Source organism: Herpailurus yagouaroundi, unplaced genomic scaffold, assembly GCF_014898765.1.
Source record: "Herpailurus yagouaroundi ecotype Mexico unplaced genomic scaffold, PumYag 569, whole genome shotgun sequence".
Classification (NCBI taxonomy): Eukaryota; Metazoa; Chordata; class Mammalia; order Carnivora; family Felidae; genus Herpailurus; species Herpailurus yagouaroundi.
In genome coordinates, this window is record NW_024412786.1 from 2,106,353 (window position 1) to 2,125,159 (window position 18,807).

The 18,807-nt window shown below is 57.2% G+C and overlaps 4 protein-coding genes and 1 long non-coding RNA gene across 5 annotated transcripts in view; 2 read left to right on the plus strand and 3 right to left on the minus strand.

Annotated features, from left to right (window-relative positions):
* VPS51 (VPS51 subunit of GARP complex) overlaps positions 1-8,835 on the plus strand; it is a 20,431-nt gene extending 11,596 nt beyond the window's left edge. Inside the window, exons 3-10 of the mRNA XM_040465769.1 lie at positions 4,335-4,481; positions 4,562-4,781; positions 4,915-5,632; positions 6,043-6,258; positions 6,448-6,666; positions 7,329-7,450; positions 7,540-7,627; positions 8,451-8,835. Coding sequence (XP_040321703.1) covers positions 4,335-4,481; positions 4,562-4,781; positions 4,915-5,632; positions 6,043-6,258; positions 6,448-6,666; positions 7,329-7,450; positions 7,540-7,627; positions 8,451-8,711 — 1,991 coding nt within the window. The 3' untranslated portion in view covers positions 8,712-8,835. The remainder of the gene's footprint in view (positions 1-4,334; positions 4,482-4,561; positions 4,782-4,914; positions 5,633-6,042; positions 6,259-6,447; positions 6,667-7,328; positions 7,451-7,539; positions 7,628-8,450) is intronic.
* Positions 7,004-8,519, minus strand: LOC121023717 (uncharacterized). The gene is made up of 2 exons (XR_005787484.1): positions 8,407-8,519; positions 7,004-7,610 (listed from the first exon to the last, which is right to left on the minus strand). It is a non-coding gene; the product is annotated as an uncharacterized LOC121023717 (long non-coding RNA).
* Positions 8,836-8,955: 120 nt separating the features above from the next.
* Positions 8,956-13,633, plus strand: TM7SF2 (transmembrane 7 superfamily member 2). Its single transcript, XM_040465775.1, has 10 exons — positions 8,956-9,209; positions 9,614-9,810; positions 9,894-9,948; positions 10,323-10,517; positions 10,600-10,703; positions 12,048-12,167; positions 12,255-12,423; positions 12,627-12,707; positions 12,808-12,930; positions 13,252-13,633. The coding sequence occupies exons 1-10, from the start codon at positions 9,158-9,160 to the stop codon at positions 13,410-13,412; spliced, it is 1,257 nt and encodes a 418-aa protein (XP_040321709.1). The 5' UTR covers positions 8,956-9,157; the 3' UTR covers positions 13,413-13,633.
* A 163-nt stretch (positions 13,634-13,796) lies between these two features.
* Positions 13,797-15,088, minus strand: ZNHIT2 (zinc finger HIT-type containing 2). The gene has a single exon (XM_040465776.1). The coding sequence runs from the start codon at positions 15,039-15,041 to the stop codon at positions 13,845-13,847; it is 1,197 nt and encodes a 398-aa protein (XP_040321710.1). The 5' UTR covers positions 15,042-15,088; the 3' UTR covers positions 13,797-13,844.
* A 2,323-nt stretch (positions 15,089-17,411) lies between these two features.
* FAU (FAU ubiquitin like and ribosomal protein S30 fusion) lies at positions 17,412-18,772 on the minus strand. Its single transcript, XM_040465778.1, has 5 exons — positions 18,665-18,772; positions 18,324-18,406; positions 18,082-18,226; positions 17,759-17,814; positions 17,412-17,585 (listed from the first exon to the last, which is right to left on the minus strand). The coding sequence occupies exons 2-5, from the start codon at positions 18,396-18,398 to the stop codon at positions 17,460-17,462; spliced, it is 402 nt and encodes a 133-aa protein (XP_040321712.1). The 5' UTR covers positions 18,399-18,406; positions 18,665-18,772; the 3' UTR covers positions 17,412-17,459.
* Between the last annotated feature and the right edge of the window lie 35 nt (positions 18,773-18,807).

Sequence of the window (18,807 nt, forward strand, 5' to 3'; positions counted from 1 at the left end):
CGAAATGCCTCATGACCTTCCAAGGACCCCCATGACCACTGGCCCTGCATTCTCTCCCCAAGTTGGGTTGCTACTCCAGTCCTGCTCCGAGAATATTCCCCTGGCCCAGGAGCCACACACAAACCAGCGGTGGGTGTGCGAAGCCTCACAGATGACCGCAGTTAGACGTTGCCAGGTTCCTTTCCGTACATATTGGTCAGTTTGTGCAACCACCAGCAACTAAGAGAAGAGCTCTTTCTATACACCCTGGCCAACATTGCTGCCAGAAGTTTTCATCTTTGGCCATCCGATAGGTGAAAAGTGGTATCTCTGTGTAGTTTCAATGTCTTTTGTGAGGTTGAAAGTCTTTTGCCTGTTTAAGAGCTGTTTGGTATCCTTGTCTGTGGACTGCCTGTTCATGTCCTTTTCCTATTTTTCTATAGACTTGTTCTTTTTCATAATGATTTATTTTATTTTTTTCATGTTTATCTATTAATTTTGAGAGAGAGAGAGAGCGTGTGCAGGTGGGAAAGGGAGAGGGGGAGAGAAAATCCACGCTGTGAGCTCTGAGCCTGACGCCACTGGGCTCGATCCCGAGAACTGTGAGATCCTGACCTGAGCCAAAATCAAGAGTCGGACGCTCAACTGAATAAACCACCCAGGCACCCCAATGATTTATTTATTTATTTAAAAATTTTCAATGTTTATTTATTTTTGAGAGAGAGAGAGACAGAGTGTGAGCAGGGGAGGGGCAGAGCAAGAGGGAGACACAGAATCTGAAGGAGGCTCCAGGCTCTGAGCTGTCAGCACAGAGCCTGACATGGGGCTCGAACTCCACGAATTGGGAGGTCATGATCTGAGCCAAAATCAAGAGTCAGATGCTTAACCAACTGAGCCACCCAGGTGCCCCATGATTACATTTTAAATCACATTTAAACTTTGATCTGTCTGGTGTATGTGTGTGTGTGTGTGTGTGTGTGTGTGTGTGTGTGCACGTGTGTGTGAGAGCATGTGGTCTGAATCCAACTATATTTTGTTTCTTTGTATTAACTCCATACTTAATCACCTTACTAAATTCTCTTATTGTTTGTTGTAATGTTTTTGGTGATTCTTTAGGGTTTTCTATTTATACAAGTCTATCGTCTGCAAATATTGATAATTTCACCTCCTTTCCAATTTGTGTATCTCTATAATATATTTCTTGAGTCCAATCGAATTGGCCAGTATCTTCAGAACAACCTTAGATAGTAGTGGTGATCATGGTTATCCTTGTTATCTTTCTGATTTTAAGAGGAATGCTTCTAGCATTGCTTCATTAACTTGATGCTGGGTTTTGGAGGTTAGAGAAATACTCAGCTGTTCATATTTTTTAATTTTCATTTTTTAACATTTATTTATTATTGAGAGACAGAGACACAGAGCGTGAGCAGGGGAGGGGTGGAGAAGGGGAGACACAGAGACTGGAGTAGGTAGGCTTCAGGCTCTGAGCTGGCAGCACAGAGCCCGACGCGGGGCTCGAACTCATAGACTGCAAGATCATGACCTGAGCCGAAGTCGGTCGCCTAACCAACTGAGCCACCCAGGCGCCCCTGTTCATATTTTATTGAGAGACTTTTTTTCAAATTCAAGAATAGATGTTGAATTGGCCCTCTTTCACCTTTTATATGGGTGAATTATTATTGAAAGTTCTTTTTTAAAAAATGTTCTTTGGGGCGCCTGGGTGGCGCAGTCGGTTAAGCGTCCGACTTCAGCCAGGTCACGATCTCGCGGTCCGTGAGTTCGAGCCCCGCGTCGGGCTCTGGGCTGATGGCTCGGAGCCTGGAGCCTGTTTCCGATTCTGTGTCTCCCTCTCTCTCTGCCCCTCCCTCGTTCATGCTCTGTCTCTCTCTGTCCCAAAAATAAATAAACGTTGAAAAAAAAAATTTTTTTTAAATGTTCTTTAATGTTTATTTATATTTGAGAGAGAGAGAGAGAACGGGCAGGGGAGGGGCTTCTAATGTTGAGCTGTCTTTACATTTATGAAATAAAAAACATTTGGACATATTTTATCAATTACTCTTTTAATCCACTGCTGGATTATGTTTGCTAATTTACCTACACATCTCCACTTATTAACTTATGCATCTCTATTCATAAGAGACATGAATGTACCATTTTCCTCTTTGAACTTTTTATTAACATTCTCATGTCAGTGTCAGGTTTGTTCCACAAATTAACGTGAAAGCTTTTCTAATGTTTTCTGTTTGAGCATTGCTTACACAGAGCATTGGAACGAACTGCCCTTCTGAGCTCTGGTAGCCGCCGCACGACATCCCCTGGGCCTGGTGCCTTTGTGTGGAGGGGAGGGAGAATCTTTGATTGACAACATTCTCCCTTCCCTCCGTTTGTGTTTTCTGTTCTTCTGGAGTCCACTTAGGTAACTTCTGTTTTTGTAGCAAATTATTCATTCAGGTTTTCAATTCTTTTATGTGGAATCGAGCAAACTTGTATCTTGTGGTTATTATAATTTGTGTATTTATGATTCTTTCACCCCTTATTCCTTATTTCGTTTTTTTCCCCTTTAAAAAAATTAGGTTAGCTAACATTTTGTAAATTTTATTTTTTATCCTTTTACTTTCAGTGATCCTGATCTTTTTTATTTATATTGCAATAAACTTACTCACTGTCAGCGAGTAACCCGATGCAGGGCTCGATCTCATGAACCGCGAGATCATGACCTGAGCCGAAGTTGGATGCGTAACCAACTGAGCCACCCAGGCACCCCATTTAAAAAGTGTATTAATTTCTGCTTTTAGCTTTACTAATTTCTTTCTGCTTTCTTTTGTAGTACTTTTTCTTCTAACTTCTTGAGTTGAATGTTTATTCTAATTTATTAATGTAGGGATTTAAAACTGATTTCCTCTGAACATTGCTCTAGAGGGCTATAGCCTATAGGTTCTGATTTCTAGTGTTCTCGTTGTTATATGCTGCAGTTTATTTTGATTTCCCCTTTGACCCACTAGCCGATTAAGAATGAAGTTTTCTTTTTTTTCTCCAAATGATGGGGTCTCTTTGCTTTCTAGTTTTGTTATTAATTTCCAACTTAATTGCATTGTGATTCTGTGTCTCCCTCTCTCTCCACCCCTTCCTCCCTCTCTCTCTCTCTCTCTCTCTAATAAATATTAAAAAAAAAATAAAGGGAGGCAGTTGGCATGATCTTGTGGCGCGGTTTTAGCTGTTCCGGTGCATGGGACAGGTGGCTAGTTGGGCTTAACCTGCGGTAGAGTTTCACTAGCAAGTAATGGAGGGAGTGGACAAGAGAGGCAAGGGGGCTTGGAAACATGTGATGACACTGGTGGTGGGTCAGAGTTCCTGGGGAAGGAGTAGGGAATTGCAGCCGTGAGAAGTGTGATGAGAAGTGTGATGAGAAGTGTGATGAGAAGTGCCCCTGAGCTAGGGGTCCAGAGTTCCTGAAAAGGCAAAGGATTGTTAGAGTGGGTAGACAGGGTGAGTGATTAGAATTCCAGAAGGTGCGAGGCTTGAAGCTGAGATTGACAGGTCTTGCCGAGGACCAGGAGAGGTGGCACAGATGAGGCGGAGGCAAGGGTGGGTGGGACTGAGGAGACTGTGAACGGAGAGTCGGGAATGTCTGAAGCCTTGTTCACGTGGATGGTCATGTCCACAAGGAGGTGACAGTGACCAGGCCCAGAGAGGTGAGGCAAAGAGGAGGGGAGGGACAGCAGCAAGAGGGATGCCGTTTGACGGCACAGTCTTCGAAGAAGCTGGGTCTTCAAAAGGGAAGAAGAGTAGACACTATCTAGAAGTGTCAAGGGGCCAGGCCCTGAGGCACCGGTTGTGAAAAGAAAAACTCTTAGGCAGGTTTCCCCTGAGACAAGAGAGCTGAAGGACCCTTCAGAGAAGAGAGGACATGTTCCAGAAAGTGGAGTGAAATGGTTTGGGAAGATAAGGGCGAACAGATATTGTCTCCTCTGTGCCACATAGTGCGCTGAAGGCGGAGGATGCCCCTGGAAAGGAGCAGACAGGCTCCTGCCAGGTGCTCTGTGCCCCCTTTTGGCATCTTCTGAGCGCAGGGACTGTGGCTCCACGGGCTGTCTCCGCACCAGGGCACTTGTGCTCAGAAGATGCGGCCTTCCCTCCCATTTACTGTGACCAAACACCATTGCTTTTTGCACTGAATCATCAACGTGACCCTTAAGGAGCTGGCTCAGGGGCATTTGGGAAGGAGGGTTGTGCGCGTGCGCGCGTGCATGTGTGTGCATGTGTGCGTGTGTGTGTGTGGTGGGGGGAGCAGTCGGACCCTGTCGCAAGCTGACAAGTCGCCTACTTTCCCCTCCCCCGCGCCCTTGCCCCGCCAGACACGATCCGGAAGATGAAGAACGACTTCCGGAAGATGGAGGACGAGATGGACCGGCTGGCCACCAACATGGCGGTGATCACCGACTTCAGTGCGCGCATCAGCGCCACCCTGCAGGACCGCCACGAGCGCATCACCAAGCTAGCAGGTGGGCCCTGCCCCCGAGCGGGTGCTGGAGCGGCCTACCCCGAGGCTTTGGGGCTGACACCACCTGTCCCCGGCCCCCAGGGGTCCACGCGCTGCTGCGGAAGCTGCAGTTCCTCTTCGAGCTGCCCTCGCGCCTCACCAAGTGCGTGGAGCTGGGCGCCTACGGGCAGGCGGTGCGCTACCAGGGCCGCGCGCGGGCCGTCCTGCAGCAGTACCAGCACCTGCCCTCGTTCCGCGCCATCCAGGATGACTGCCAGGTCATCACGGCTCGCCTGGCTCAGCAGCTGCGGCAGCGCTTCAGGTGTGGCCCCGGGACCCTCTCCCACCCCCAGCGGGGGCCCTGGGCCTGCCAGTTGCGGTCCAGACTCGTCCCCCTCCGCCCTCCCGCCCGAATTCGATCAGCCTGCCCTTGACCGCCGCCTCCCACTTTGCAGGGAGGGCGGCTCCGGCGCCCCCGAGCAGGCAGAGTGCGTGGAGCTGCTGCTGGCCCTGGGCGAGCCGGCGGAGGAGCTGTGTGAGGAGTTCCTGGCGCACGCCCGCGGGCGGCTGGAGGCCGAGCTGCGGAGCCTGGAGGCAGAGCTGGGGCCTTCCCCTCCGGCTCCCGATGTCTTAGAGTTCACGGATCGCGGAGGAAGTGGCTTTGTGGGTGGCCTCTGCCAGGTGGCCTCGGCCTACCAGGAGCTCTTTGCGGCCCAGGGCCCGGCGGGTGCCGAGAAGCTGGCAGCCTTCGCCCGGGAGCTGGGTGGCCGCTACTTTGCGCTAGTGGAGCGGCGGCTGGCGCAGGAGCAGGGTGGCGGTGACAACTCCCTGCTGGTGCGGGCGCTGGACCGCTTCCATCGGCGCCTGCGGGCTCCTGGGGCCCTGCTGGCCGCTGCTGGGCTGGCCGAGGCGGCCACGGAGATCGTGGAGCGAGTGGCCCGCGAGCGCCTGGGCCACCACCTGCAGGGCCTGCGGTCGGCCTTCCTGGGTTGCCTGACCGATGTGCGGCAGGCTTTGGCTGCCCCTCGCCTGGCTGGAAAGGAAGGCCCGGGCCTGGCCGAGTTGCTGGCCAACGTGGCCAGCTCCATCCTGAGCCACATCAAGGCCTCGCTGGCAGCTGTGCACCTCTTCACCGCCAAGGAGGTGTCTTTCTCCAACAAGCCCTACTTCCGGGTATGGCCTACCTTCGGGCTTTTATCTCCCTGCCCCACCCCCCATTCTGGGCATTGTTTCATTCATCCCGTAGATTGGCAGCTGTCGGGGCACACAGTCCTTGCCCCAGGCCCTCTGGGTGTGCTTTGAGGGAGTCACGAGGAAGGCTGGCACTACCCGGGGTGGGGGGTGGGGGGTGGGGGGGAGCCTCCAAGGGCATCTGCCAGCAGGGTCCCCAGTGCTGGCTTTGTCCCCTTTGCACTCCCGCACTCCCCCACCCCCCGGGGGGAGCTGCTCTTGGGGACCAGGATGCAGGACCAAGCTGTCCCTTGGAGAGGGGCTAGGGCACGTTGGGTCCCAGTAGAGGGTCGCTGTTGGCCCCCGCCTGGAAGAGGGGACCTGCTGTGTATCTGCGGCCCTCCTCCTCACAGGGCGAGTTCTGCAGCCAGGGTGTTCGAGAGGGCCTCATCGTGGGCTTCATCCGCTCCATGTGCCAGACGGCTCAGAGCTTCTGTGACAGCCCTGGGGAGAAGGGGGGAGCCACGCCACCTGCTCTGCTCCTGCTGCTCTCCCGCCTCTGCTTGGACTATGAGACAGCCACAATCTCCTACATCCTCACCCTCACCGATGAACAGTTTCTCGTGCAGGTGAACCGCTCACTCATAGCAGGGAAGGGGACGGTGGTACCGGGAGTCCAGGCGGCTGGGCGGTGCCCTCGCGGCCAGACCCGGGCCAGCTGCCCGTGCCCAGCCCGTGCCCCGCTCCTGCTTGGCGGTGGCCCCCGAGCTGCCCACCCCGTACTCACTGCCCCTCTGTCCTCTGCGTCCCTGGCTCAGGACCAGTCTCCGGTGACCCCCGTGAGCACACTGTGCGCAGAGGCCAGGGAGACGGCGCGGCGGTTACTGACCCACTATGTGAAGGTGCAGGGCCTCGTCATATCACAGATGCTGCGTAAGAGTGTAGAGACGCGGGACTGGCTGAGTACCCTGGAGCCCCGGAACGTGCGTGCTGTCATGAAGCGGGTGGTGGAGGACACGACGGCTATCGACGTGCAGGTGCTGGCCCTGGGCTGGCCAGGAGGGGTCCTGATGCAGGCTCGGGGGGTTGGAAGATAGCCGCCCTCAGAGGATCAAGACGGCAGGGCCGAGCAGTGCCTGCGTCTGTGGCCTCGTTCCTCCTCAGCCCTGGGTTGTGGCATCATTGCTCGCATGTCACCTATGAGGGGGCTGAGCTCTAGAGTCACCCAGGGCATCAGGACAGGGTTAGCACTGAAGATTGAGCCTCAGCCCCAAGTCTGATGTCCTACCCTTGCCCCGCTCCACTGTTCTATGAAGAGCGACCGGGTACCAACCAGATGCCAGGTCCCCACTACCCTGTGGTGCTTCTAACAGATGAGTTTGTAATTTATTTTTATTCTTATTTTGTTTAATGCTTATTTATTTTTGAGAGAGACGGAGCATGAGTGGGGGAGGGGCAGACAGAGGGAGGACCAGAAGGGGGCTCCGTGTCAACAGCAGAGAGTCTGATGTGGGGACTGAACCCACAAACTGTGGGACCACGACCTGAACCCCAAGTCAGAAGCTTAATCCGCTGAGCCACCCAGCCTCCCCAGAGTTTGTAATTTAGAGTGTCCTTGGCCCTCACCCTGGGCACCTGGTGGGCTAGAGGGTCCCCTTGCTCTGGCCTCCTTACAGTGAGTGCCTCCTTCCACCACCAGGTGGGTCTTCTGTACGAAGAGGGTGTCCGCAAGGCCCAGAGCAGTGACTCCAGCAAAAGGACCTTCTCCGTGTACAGCAGCTCTCGACAGCAGGGCCGCTACGCCCCCAGCTACACGCCCAGGTCTGGCCGGTCAGGGTAACCCCAGGGGAATGGACAAAGGAGGATGTGGGTGCAGGGTGGGCTCTGACTGCTTGTCTCCCCCCATCCAGTGCCCCAATGGACACCAATCTCTTGAGCAACATCCAGAAGCTGTTCTCTGAACGCATCGACGTGTTCAGCCCTGTGGAGTTCAACAAGGTCTGAAGTCCCCTGTGACCCCACCTTCTAGGGGCCCTTGGGAAGGTTGGCTCAAGCATCTGACTCCAGGAGTCTAGGACTCCTCTGCTCCCCTGCCCCCTGCCACCAGGCTCTATCTCTGGGCTGTTTCTAGGAGTGAATGGTCATCTACAGCCCCGCCATTGCCATATCCCATGGCCCTCTGCCCTGACCTTGGTGCCCCCAGCCTGGGTCTCGATGCTGATCTGGAATGCCTCTTTTATCCTTGTCCTTGTTGCCACAGGAGTTCTGGGTCCTCATCAGGTATTCCTGTCTACATGATAGGCCCTGCCCCAACCCAGCCCACACTCGGGGACCTGGTGTTCTTCTGCCTCTAACTCAGCAAGCCTTCCCGCTCCTGGTGTCAGTGCTGACTCCCATCTCTGCTTGCCTTTTTTTTTTTTTTTTTTTTTTTTTTTTTTGAGCGAGAGTGAATGGGGGGGGGGGCAGAGAGGGGAGAGAGAGAGAATCCCAAGTAAACTCTGCACTGTCAGCACCGAGCCCTATGCGGGGCTCGAACTCACGAACCATGAGATCATGACCTGAGCTGAAACCAAGAGTTGGACACTCAACCGACCAGGCGCTTCTCCCATCTCTGCTTCTGACTGTTGGGTTTTCCCTGTCTGTTCCCCCTCGGATGATGGTGCTAACCTTGTATCCATCCCTCCCTCTCAGATGGGTCCATCACAGCTACTGGCTTCTTACTGTCTCTCTGGCCCCTGCCCAGAACGTGGGTGCCCTCCGGGATCCAGTGCCCCTACCCAACACCTGCTGTCCCAGAGCAGCCTCCTCTCCTTGCCTGCAGGTATCGGTGCTGACCGGCATCATCAAGATCAGCCTGAAGACGCTGCTGGAGTGTGTGCGGCTGCGCACCTTTGGGCGCTTCGGCTTGCAGCAGGTGCAGGTGGACTGTCACTTCCTGCAGCTCTACCTGTGGCGCTTCGTGGCCGACGAGGAGCTTGTGCACCTACTGTTGGATGAAGTGGTGGCCTCAGCCGCCCTGCGCTGCCCGGACCCAGTGCCCATGGAACCCAGTGTCGTCGAGGTCATCTGCGAGCGCGGCTAGGCCGGGCCGCTGCCAGGCACAGGCTCGCCCAGTTGCCCCAACCCGCCCATCTCCTGGTCTCCCGCCCGGGCGGCCCTTCCCCTCCAGCCTCAAAACCTGCCAAATAAAGACGCGCTGCCTCCTCCTCCTCCTCCTTGTCGCTTGCGGGGGCGGGGCTTGCCCGGGGTGGAGTTGTGAGGCTACGGAGGTGGCTTCGGAGGCCCTCGCGTCAGGCCCGCTCCCGAGAGCCGATTGGCTGGATTGCTGGGCCTGGAATGGGCCGGGGGCGGGTCCATTTAAAGACCTCGGCACTCGGGCGCTTGTAGTCCGAGCTCGGGGACCAAGCAGGTGCTTGCGTGAAGCGGGCCGATCCTCTGCGTCACCAAGCTCATCTCCTGGGGGATGGGGTGGACGGTGTTCCTTTGACGGACGCTTGTGTACCCCCGGCCCCGGGTGGAGTGGAGACCATGGCCTATCCTCAGGGCTCCCGGGCTCCGCTGGAATTCGGGGGACCCCTGGGTAATGGGGCAGGCGGGGCTGGGACCAGAGGCTCGGCGGGTACGGGGTGAACTGAGAGATGGGGGCGGGTGCAGGGTCTGAGAATGGAAGGCTTTGAAGGGTATCCCGAGGCAGAGGGGTCCGGTGGGGGGTGGGGGGAGTGTCTGGGGAGACGGCTGCAGAGAGCGGCATCTAAGGAGTGGAGGATTGGACGGAGGATGGGGAGCAGGGGGAGGATCCTTGGGCGAGCGTGGGGGCGGGGACCAAGGTGGAAGTCAGGGCAGGGGCTGAGGGCTGAGGGCTGAGGACGGGATATGGAAGAAGGCAGTGGGAATGCCGAGGGGGCCCTGGAGGCAACAGGGCGCCTGCGGGTGCCGTGGGCGAGTTGCGGAGCGGACCCCCGACGCGACCGCCCCCTTCCCCAGGCGCCGCGGCGCTGATGGTGCTGCTCCCCGCCACCATGTTCCACCTGCTCCTGGTGGCCCGCTCGGGCCCGGCGCGCCTGCTGGGCCCACCCCCCTACCTGCCGGGTCCAGACGTGCTGTGGAGCCCGCGGGTGCTGCTGCTGTGGCTCACCTGGCTCGGCCTTCAGGCGGCTCTCTACCTACTGCCGGCGCGCAAGGTGCGGACTCGGCGGGCGGAGGGAGGGGGCGCCCCCAGAGAGAAGACACACTCCCCCCTTACAGAGTCCCTTTGTGCCTGCAGGTGGCCGAGGGGCTGGAATTGAAGGACAAGAGTCGCCTGCGCTACCCCATTAACGGTGCCTGGGGGATCCTTGCGCCGGACTTGCGCCCGGTGGGGGTGGAGATCCAGGCCCAGTGGCGATTAGCCCCCGACCCCAAGCTCCGATAGATGCCTATTTCATGCCATGTGCCCAGGCCGACGTGGGGGATCTCACTGTCCCTCTGCACGTCCCTTGTTCCTCCACCCCTACCCGCAGCATTTGCTGCTACTCTGTGCACCAGAGCAGTGGTCGGTGTGACCCACTGAAAGCCAAGGGCAAGGTCCCTGACCTCCCTGGGCTTTGGACTGTGTGTGTGTGTGTGTGTTGGGGTGGGGGTGGGGGTGGCATGGAGGGGGAGAGCAGGGGTGTAGGGGCGCAGCCCCCAGGACTCATTGTGGACTGCGGTTCAGGCTTCCAGGCCCTGGTGCTGACGGCCCTGTTGGTGGGCTTGGCAGTGTCCGCGGGGCTGCCTCTGGGGGCGCTCCCGGAAATGCTCGTGCCCTTGGCGTTTGCGGCCACCCTCACCGCCTTCATCTTCAGCTTCCTTCTCTACCTGAAGGCTCTGGGAGTCCCTCCCTCCGCCCTGGCACCTGGGGGGACCTCAGGTGAGAGAGGGCCCGGTAGGGAGCGGGTGGGGGCAGGTGGGGGTGCGTTCGCTTGCGCCTTCATCCCTCGGCTGTTCTCCAGGCAACCCCATCTACGACTTTTTCCTGGGACGGGAGCTCAACCCGCGCATCTGTTCCTTTGACTTCAAATATTTCTGTGAACTGCGGCCTGGCCTCATCGGCTGGGTATGCTGGGCCCGGCTAAGGGGAGGGGTGGGATGGATAAGCTTGCTGAGGCAGGCAGGGCCAATGCTGTGCAGATGTAAACCATTAATCATCCATTCCACAAATATTTGTTGAGTCCACTGTGTGCCCTGGGCACTGCTCTAGGTCCCAGGAGACAAAGGAGAAAAAGTTACAGGAAAGCAAGGAAAAAAAAAAAATCTCTGTCCCCATGGAGCCTACCCTCTATTGGGGAAGGCAGACAAAACAGAAGTAAAAAATATATAGCATGGCTCGGGAGAAAAGGCACGGAGGGAGTTACATGAGCAGGTGCAACTTTCAATAAAGCAGTCAAGTTCAAGATCTATTTTGAGGACAGGACAGGGTGCCTGCCGGTCCAAGCGGTGCCCAACTTAAGACTGGTCACTGGGTGCGGCAACCTGGTCATCACCAGTGGCCTTGATGACATGCCAACTGTGGTTTTCGGTTGTAATCCCCCATGCTGGACTGTGGTCAAGATTTCCCAAAGGGTCTCTCGGGCAAGGTCTCTCTGGCCTCTGAGGCCATTTCCTCATGTGTGAAATGGAATAAAGTCAGAGAGCTTCCTGCTGAGGTTCTTGTGAGGATTAGAAGCGGGGACGTTAATGGCGACACCAAAGCCACCACTACCAGAATGGGGCGCTCAGCACAGGCTGGCTGCCAGCCAGCCGTTACTGAGTGTTTCCTGGGTGCCAGACTCATCGTGCTTCGTGCTGTCCATGTGTCAGGTCCACTGGTCCTCAGCTCCATAAGGTGGGTCCACGATCATTTCCCACATGGGGTGGGGGAAAGGAGGCTTTGAAGAGGGCCAGCAGCTTGCCCAAGTCGCAAAGCTGAGATTCAAAACTAGGTCTGTTTTAAAGATTTTGTGTGTGTGTTTTAATGTTTATTTATTTTTGAGCGAGAGCGAGCGGGGGAGGGGCAGAGAGAGAATCCCAAGCAGGCCCCGCCCTGTCAGCGCAGAGCCTGACGTGGGGCTCGAACTCACAAACTGTGAGATCGTGACCTGAGCCCAAATCAAGAGTCAGACGCTTAACCGACGGAGCCACCCAGGCGCCCCCAAACCACATCTGTTCTAATCCTTGTCTGTTGCTCTCCCAAAGGGAATATTATAGGATGAGGCAAGAGTCAGCCAACAGGCAGGGAGCACTTCCAGAAGCATCTATTGCAGTCTTTCCCCTGGGTACAGGGCCTGGATCCATTCAACAAAGGCCTGAGGACTGAGAGCTGTAAGGGGAAAGGCTGGCTCCTCTCCCATGTAGGTGCTGCCACCTCCGTAGAGACGGGCTGGGGACACACTGCCCTGTTCTCCTTCCCCCACGACCCCAGGTCCTCATCAACCTGGCCCTGCTGATGCAGGAAGCGGAACTTCGGGGGAGTCCCTCCCTGGCCATGTGGCTGGTCAACGGCTTCCAGCTACTCTATGTGGCCGATGCTCTCTGGCATGAGGTAAGGCCCGACTGGGCGGAGAGGCGGGGAGGGCATTTGAGGACCTCGTGGGGACTGAGCCAGTGTGTCTGGGTCCCGTCCCTGCAGGAGGCTGTTCTCACCACCATGGACATCACACACGACGGGTTTGGCTTCATGCTGGCCTTTGGGGACCTAGCCTGGGTACCCTTCACTTACAGCCTGCAGGCCCAATTTTTGCTGCATCACCCGCAGCCCCTGGGGTTGCCCATGGCCTCCGCCATCTGTCTCATCAACGGTCAGTCTGGAAGGGGCTCCTCCCCCTGTCATTCATTCATGTCATGTTTATTCAGCACCTGGTAGGTGCCAAGCCTCAGGCGCTTCTCTAAAGCCGGGGCTTGGGGAGGACTGGGTCCGAGGTCTCCGGGGCTGTGCGGGGAGGGTTAGGGTCAGGTAGAAGGCCATAACCCTCAGCCCTGACCACTTCGTGCTTTCCCTTAGCTCTTGGTTACTACATCTTCCGAAGAGCCAATTCCCAGAAGAACACCTTCCGAAAGAATCCTTCTGACCCCAGAGTGGCTGGTGAGCCGGGTTCCCGGGCTGCCATGAGTGAAGGACATGAGTCAAGGACAGCTGGGCTTCCAGCAGTCCCCCCGCCCCCTCATTCCCTGTCTCTCCCCAGGCCTTGAGACCATCCCCACGGCCACGGGGCGGCAGCTGCTGGTGTCTGGGTGGTGGGGTATGGTCCGCCACCCCAACTACCTCGGGGACCTCATCATGGCTCTGGCGTGGTCCTTGCCCTGCGGTGAGCGGCTCGGGTGGGCACAGGGCGGGCACCACGCGTGCGAGGGGCAGAGATGGTGAACACAGGAGGCCCAGTCTGGGTGTGGAATGCACAGCAGGGGGGGTGCGCCCCGGTGGAGGGAGCCGTCAGGGAGCTGGGGATGGACTGAGTGGCCGGGGCCGACCTCCATCCAACCTAAGCTGTGCCAGCGCCTTGCTGCAGACCTGGACCTTTCACCATAGAGCCCCGGGGTCCCCGTGAGCCAGTGGGTGTGGAAACCTCTGTGAACTGGGGCGGGAGGGGGGGCGCTGCTGAGGGATCACAGCCTCCCCTTCCCCACAGGGGTGTCTCACCTGCTGCCCTACTTCTACTTCCTCTACTTCACGGCGCTCCTGGTGCACCGGGAGGCCCGGGATGAACAGCAGTGCCTACAGAAGTACGGCCTGGCCTGGCAGGAGTACTGCCGGCGCGTGCCTTACCGAATCCTGCCCTACGTCTACTGAAGCAGCTCCACCGACCCCGGGTGGGGGCACGTGCCCACCCGCCCGTCGGCGCACCCAGCACCAGGAGCCTGGACCCCTCCCCTGCTCTGAGCTCCCACAGGCAGGGGTGAACAGCCTCAGGGAGGCGCTCCGGAGGGAGGAGAAATGAAGCCAGTGCCCCCAAAATGGGGGGGGTGGAGGGGCTGCTCGTCCTCCTCGATAAACATCTGGAACCCTTGGTACCACTTCTCTCCCTTTCTGGGGTTAGGGTGTTTAAAAACCGGCTGGGTCAGCTCTGATCTGGGAGAAGCTGAGAGCTGGTTTGTGGGCCCCAGGGGTGGGGGTGGGGGTGGGGGAGGGGAGAGGGGGTGGGACAACAGCTGTTACTCAGAAATGGGCACCGCCGCCAGGGCAGACCAGTCGCGGCTTTATTCCTGACAAAGAGATCCCAGTTCAGCCAGGGAGTTCCTCAATGAGAATTCTTGGAGCAGGTGGCAGGGGGCCTCCCCAAAGCCGCTCCAACTCCCCAGTGAGGGCTGCCACCTCCTCGGCGGCCACAGCGTGGGCTCGGTGGGCCCTGGCACAGTCTAGAGCCAGGGGCGTGAGGGCCACCTCATTTTCATTGGTCCAAGCCAGCAGGTACTGGCACTTCTTCCGCGCCCGGTAGAGGCGATCTCGCTCTTCGGTAGCCACAGCTTGCCTCCGGGCCTGGCCCAGGGTCCGCGCCAGGTGCCCCAGTGCCGCCAGCGTGTAGCCTTTCTGGTTGGCCGGGCCCTCGCCCATCAGGATGAGGGCGGCCTCGCGCATGGCGCCCCGTGTGCCCAGCGGCCCAGGAGGATGCTCGCCGGCTTCGAGCACCCGGGCTGCGGCCTGCAGGGCTTCCTCGGCCGAGGCGAAGACCTGCTGCGCACCCAGGGCGCCGGAAACGCCGAGCAGCGTGGCACAGAAGTCGGAGAGCAGGGCGTCGTCGCCGCCGCCGTGATACAAGGCAAGAGCGTGTGCGTAGGCGAACAGCACGTTGGGCAGCTGGAAGCGCACGAGCGGCGAGGCCGGGCCACGGCTCAGGCTGGCCAGCGTGGGGATCCGGGTGGGCACGGTGGGCACGCAGGCCTCGGGGGCGTCTCCGAGAAATGGCTCGGCGGCGGCCTCCTTCACGGGTTCCGGTGGCGCCCTCGCGGGGGTGGGCTCCAGCCCCACGGGGTCACCGCCCACAGCATCGCCCACCTCCTCTAGGAGCCGCGGCCCGGCCCCGCGTCCCCACCACCACGGCCGCCATGGGGGCAGCAGCCGCCCGGCCTCGCCCCGGCTCAGCAGCCGCTCGAAGGCCGCCTTCTCGGCCGGGGCCAGGAGCTCCCAGAGCCCCGAGAGGCCGCCGGGCGCCGGGCCAGGCCTGAGGCCTGCGTCCTCCGGGTCGTCCTCGGTCTCGCGTTGCTCACGCAGGCGCCGCAGGGCGCTGGCCAGGCGGCTGGGCGAGGCGCTGCGGCCGCGGAGCTCCCCCAGCACCTGGTCCCGGTAGAAGTCTTCGGCGCAGGTGCCGTGCGCCCGGTAGCAGCGCAGCGAGCAGTAGGGCACATTACAGCGAGGGCAGGTGTAGCGCGCTGGTTGGGCCTCCCCCGCCGGGCAAAAACCGCACGGCCCGGCCGGCTCCATGGCAACCGGCGCCCGGTGCCACTCGCGAACACGCGCAGGCGGCGCGGGGCGACTTCCGACGCTAAGCGGTTGCTTCCGCCTCCAAGGGAGGCCAACGGGGCGTAGCCAAAGCTCCCGAGGACTCTCGGCAACTTCCGCCCACACTCGGGAGCCACCCCACCTCTCGGTCAAGTAGGGCTCGGGCAGGCGCGGGAGAGGGTTCCTGACGCACAAGCCCGGCCTGAGCGGTGAGGAGGAAGCGCAAGCGCGCTCGGCGGGAGCTCCGCTGGTACCAGCTCGCCCCCTAGTGGCTCCCTTTTTGGCACCAGAAAGCGCGGTGGCGGAAATTCATCCTCGGCGAGGCACCTAACTCTAGGCGGCTAATTGCCCCAGGCCCTCGGGGGATGAGATGCGTCCCTGCGCTGGGAGGGTAGCCATTCTAACTAGGGGACACAAAGCGGAATAGAAAAAGAATGAAGATAGATTACTTGGCCTACAATGTGTGCGTGTGTGTTGGAGGCGTTTCCCCTCTGGAGAAGAAAGCAATTTTTAAGACTGAACTTGTTTGATTCCCCCTCCTAATCTGTGGTTTATCCAACTTTTAAGGGCAGAATCCACAGCAGGTTCCAAAATCACATTGAGGGGCAGAGATGTGGTCCCTGTCCTAAAGGAGCTTATTTGTGGTAGAGTGGGCGTGATAACCCACACAAACCGTGGCAAGTGTCCTGAAGACCATCCATGGCACCCATCAAAGTGAGCTCTGGTTCTTTAGCCCCTCACCTCCATCTAGTCCCAGCCTCAGTAAATTGTATTTATCTCAACGTGGATCACTTCTTTCCCTACCAAGATCTGGATGCATTTGAGGACCTTTGAGTCTGCTCTTTCTCTCCATCCCCACGACCACTGGTTTAAGCTACTGGTCCCTTAACTGGTTTCTGTTCTTGCCAGCTGTCCGGAAAAATCAGGCAGAGAAAGTACTGGATCACAAGTCAGATCACATCAGGCACTTGCTTAAAACCTTTCCCTGTACTCGGGCGACGTTCCACTGGCACTTGGACTCAAACCCAAACTCCTCCATGTTAACAATACCACATAGCTTTGCACACAGTTCTCCTGGCTGGAACTCTGGTCATCTCACTTGACAGGTTGCTTCAGGCGTCACACATCCCATCTTCAGAGCCCTTCCCTATGATGTTATGTCTGCCCACCACCCCCTGCCCCTCTTTCATTACAACACCCTGCTTACTTTCTTTGAGGCTCTAGCACTTGAAACTAACTAGCTTCTGCACTTAGCCCAGGAGAATCCAAACTCCTAGAAGGGAGGGGACGTCTTTTTTCTAGAAAGATTACTAGAGATAAAAATAGCCAATATACTTGCACCCTTTCTATGTGGCAAGTACTGATCTCAGTCTTTCACATCCTTTATTAGTCTCCACAGCAACTCTGATGATGACGGAGATTAAATAAGTAGTTTGTCAGTCAGAAAACAAATGCAGCGAGGATTAAAACTCAAGGCAGTCCAAGTCTAGATCCCGAGGTCTTTACCTCCTGTTATACTGTATTCCAAGAACAAGCAGATTGAAAAACCTTATCAAAACAAGTGGGTACCCACATAGCTAAGGGACCTTGAAATGAATCCCAGAGAATTCCGCTTCTGGGAACACAGAAACAACCCACCTGACCTGTGATTAAGGGAGCAAAGTTACACAACGCCAAAGTAATCAGGCAATGCTTTCTGTACAAGCCGCTTTTGGGCAACAAACAGGCCCATCCGATGACCCAGCTCAAAATATCCATACGTCTTGGCTGACCAATGGGCTACTTGCAACCAGGCACAGGTACCAAAAAAATTAAATTCCATACATTCCCCTACCTCCTCACCTTATCCCAGCCCTCCCTCCCTTGCACTGTGTTCAATAAACTTCTATCTCCTTTGTTCTGCCTGGGGTGAATTCTTTACACTGCTTTGCCCAAGTCACTGGCCTCTACCCAATCAGGTCACCCCACCTTTCTAAAGTGGGGACAGGCCAGACCCTTGCCAAGGACTCCACTAAGGCCATACATAGCTGGTCCCATCTCCAAGGGAAGGTCAGAATGGCCCTCCTGATAGATCTACTATTCAAACCCCTCTCCTTTACCACGGCCTCCATAATCCTCCCACGATTCTTGCCACCTTCTGTTTAAAGAACAACAACAAAAAAGGACTCGGGAGAATTACCGAGTTATTTTCACGGCAAGCCTTTTCTTGTAGTTTATCACTTTTTGCCCATGCCAGCCCAAGGGTCCCTGCCTCTTCCAACCAGACGGTGCCAAGAAACTAATGAACACACCACCGACCCTGGGAGCCACGTATCCTCCCGAAGCCCTGCAAGTGAAGGTGAAACTATGAGATGTCTGGACTAAGTGGCTTTATTGGGGAATGCCAGGATCACGACAGACTTAAGAGTTGGCATTGGGGCCCTTCTTCTTCCCAAAGGTGGGCACAACGTTGACAAAGCGCCGGTTGTACTGCATCCGCCGCTTGGCACGACCTGTCTTCTTCTTCTTCTTCTCCTGCTTGGCCACCTGGGCAAAGGAAGGAACGATCAGACCCAGGTTGACCTCTTCCATGCCTTCCCTCAGCCCAACTCCAGGAAGAAGGCAGACAAGAGGAAAGGCCAAAGGTCTTGGCTTAACTTTGATAGAAGGAAAACAAAACAAAACAAATTCCGAACACCACCACCAATACTCTCACCTACCTTAGGAGTCTGCCCTCTTACTTTCCCAGCACGGGCCAGGGAACCATGGACTTTACCTGCGATGGTAAAGGGCAGCCAACAGTTAGGGGAGCAACAAGGCCCCACCCAGCAGAATCCTCTCTCTCTCTCAATTCAAGCCTTTATAGGGTCTAATAAATGACTGAAAAGAGAACTAGGCTCTGGCTCAGTCTCCCACGGACCTCTCAGGAGTTCCTTCTGAGGGAGGTAAACAAGAACCACCCTGGATTGAGGACAATGAACTCCACAGCCCACACTCGTTATGAGCTTACAAACAGTTCAAAGGACAATCCTCCCCAACTCACCTCCAAGCATGCGGCCGGCTACTTCCAGGGTGGTCAGAGCCTCCACTCCACACTGACCCAGGGTAGCCTCATCTTCTAGGGGCGTGCCCGCCAGGAGCACGACTTGATCTTCTGGAGCGATGCCCTCCAGAGAGGCTACATGAGCCTACCGGGAAAAAGAAGATTCGTCAGCGTTCCCTTGGGAGGGGAGATTGAAAAAAAAAAAAAGAGGATGAAGCCCAGGAAGCACCAAGCAGCCTTACCTTGATCTGGGCGACCGTCTCCTGGCCGGTCACCTCGAGGGTGTGTAGCTCCTGGGCGCGGACAAAGAGCTGCATGTCGGCGACTGAAGAAAGAAAGGCTTGTATGAGAAACAATGCTCTACAGGGGTCGGAGGATGGGTGGTGGGCCGGCGCCGATCGCTCTGGGGTTTAGGTGGTCGCGGGATCTCACGTGGGTAAGGCCGGGCCTTTCAGGGAGATCGGGCGGGGAACAGAACTTGGCCCTCAGAACAGCCCCTCTGCCTCTACTTTTCCCGTGCCCTCTGATCTCGCGGCCAACCTACTGTTAAGCTCTCCAGATCCAGCGGGGACCCAAATCTTACCTGAACTACGGCCACCGCAGCCGCAACCACGAAGATGGAGTCGAGAAAGAGGAAGGAGGAAGGGCGCGCACGTCCTCACCGCCTGCTGCGTGCTACGTCACTGCTGAGCGACCGCGAAGGTCTCCGGTGTTTGTACGGCCCAC

Coding starts and splice junctions, on each gene's coding strand:
- TM7SF2 (XM_040465775.1), top strand. CDS start 9,158: ATGGCCTATCCTCAGGGCTCCCGGGCTCCGCTGGAATTCGGGGGACCC. Junction 10,518..10,599: donor GGCACCTGGGGGGACCTCAG/GTGAGAGAGGGC, acceptor GCTGTTCTCCAG/GCAACCCCATCTACGACTTT. Junction 12,424..12,626: donor CGCCATCTGTCTCATCAACG/GTCAGTCTGGAA, acceptor GCTTTCCCTTAG/CTCTTGGTTACTACATCTTC.
- ZNHIT2 (XM_040465776.1), bottom strand. CDS start 15,041: ATGGAGCCGGCCGGGCCGTGCGGTTTTTGCCCGGCGGGGGAGGCCCAA.
- FAU (XM_040465778.1), bottom strand. CDS start 18,398: ATGCAGCTCTTTGTCCGCGCCCAGGAGCTACACACCCTCGAGGTGACC. Junction 18,227..18,323: donor AGACGGTCGCCCAGATCAAG/GTAAGGCTGCTT, acceptor TTTTCCCGGTAG/GCTCATGTAGCCTCTCTGGA. Junction 17,815..18,081: donor AGCCGGCCGCATGCTTGGAG/GTGAGTTGGGGA, acceptor TTACCATCGCAG/GTAAAGTCCATGGTTCCCTG.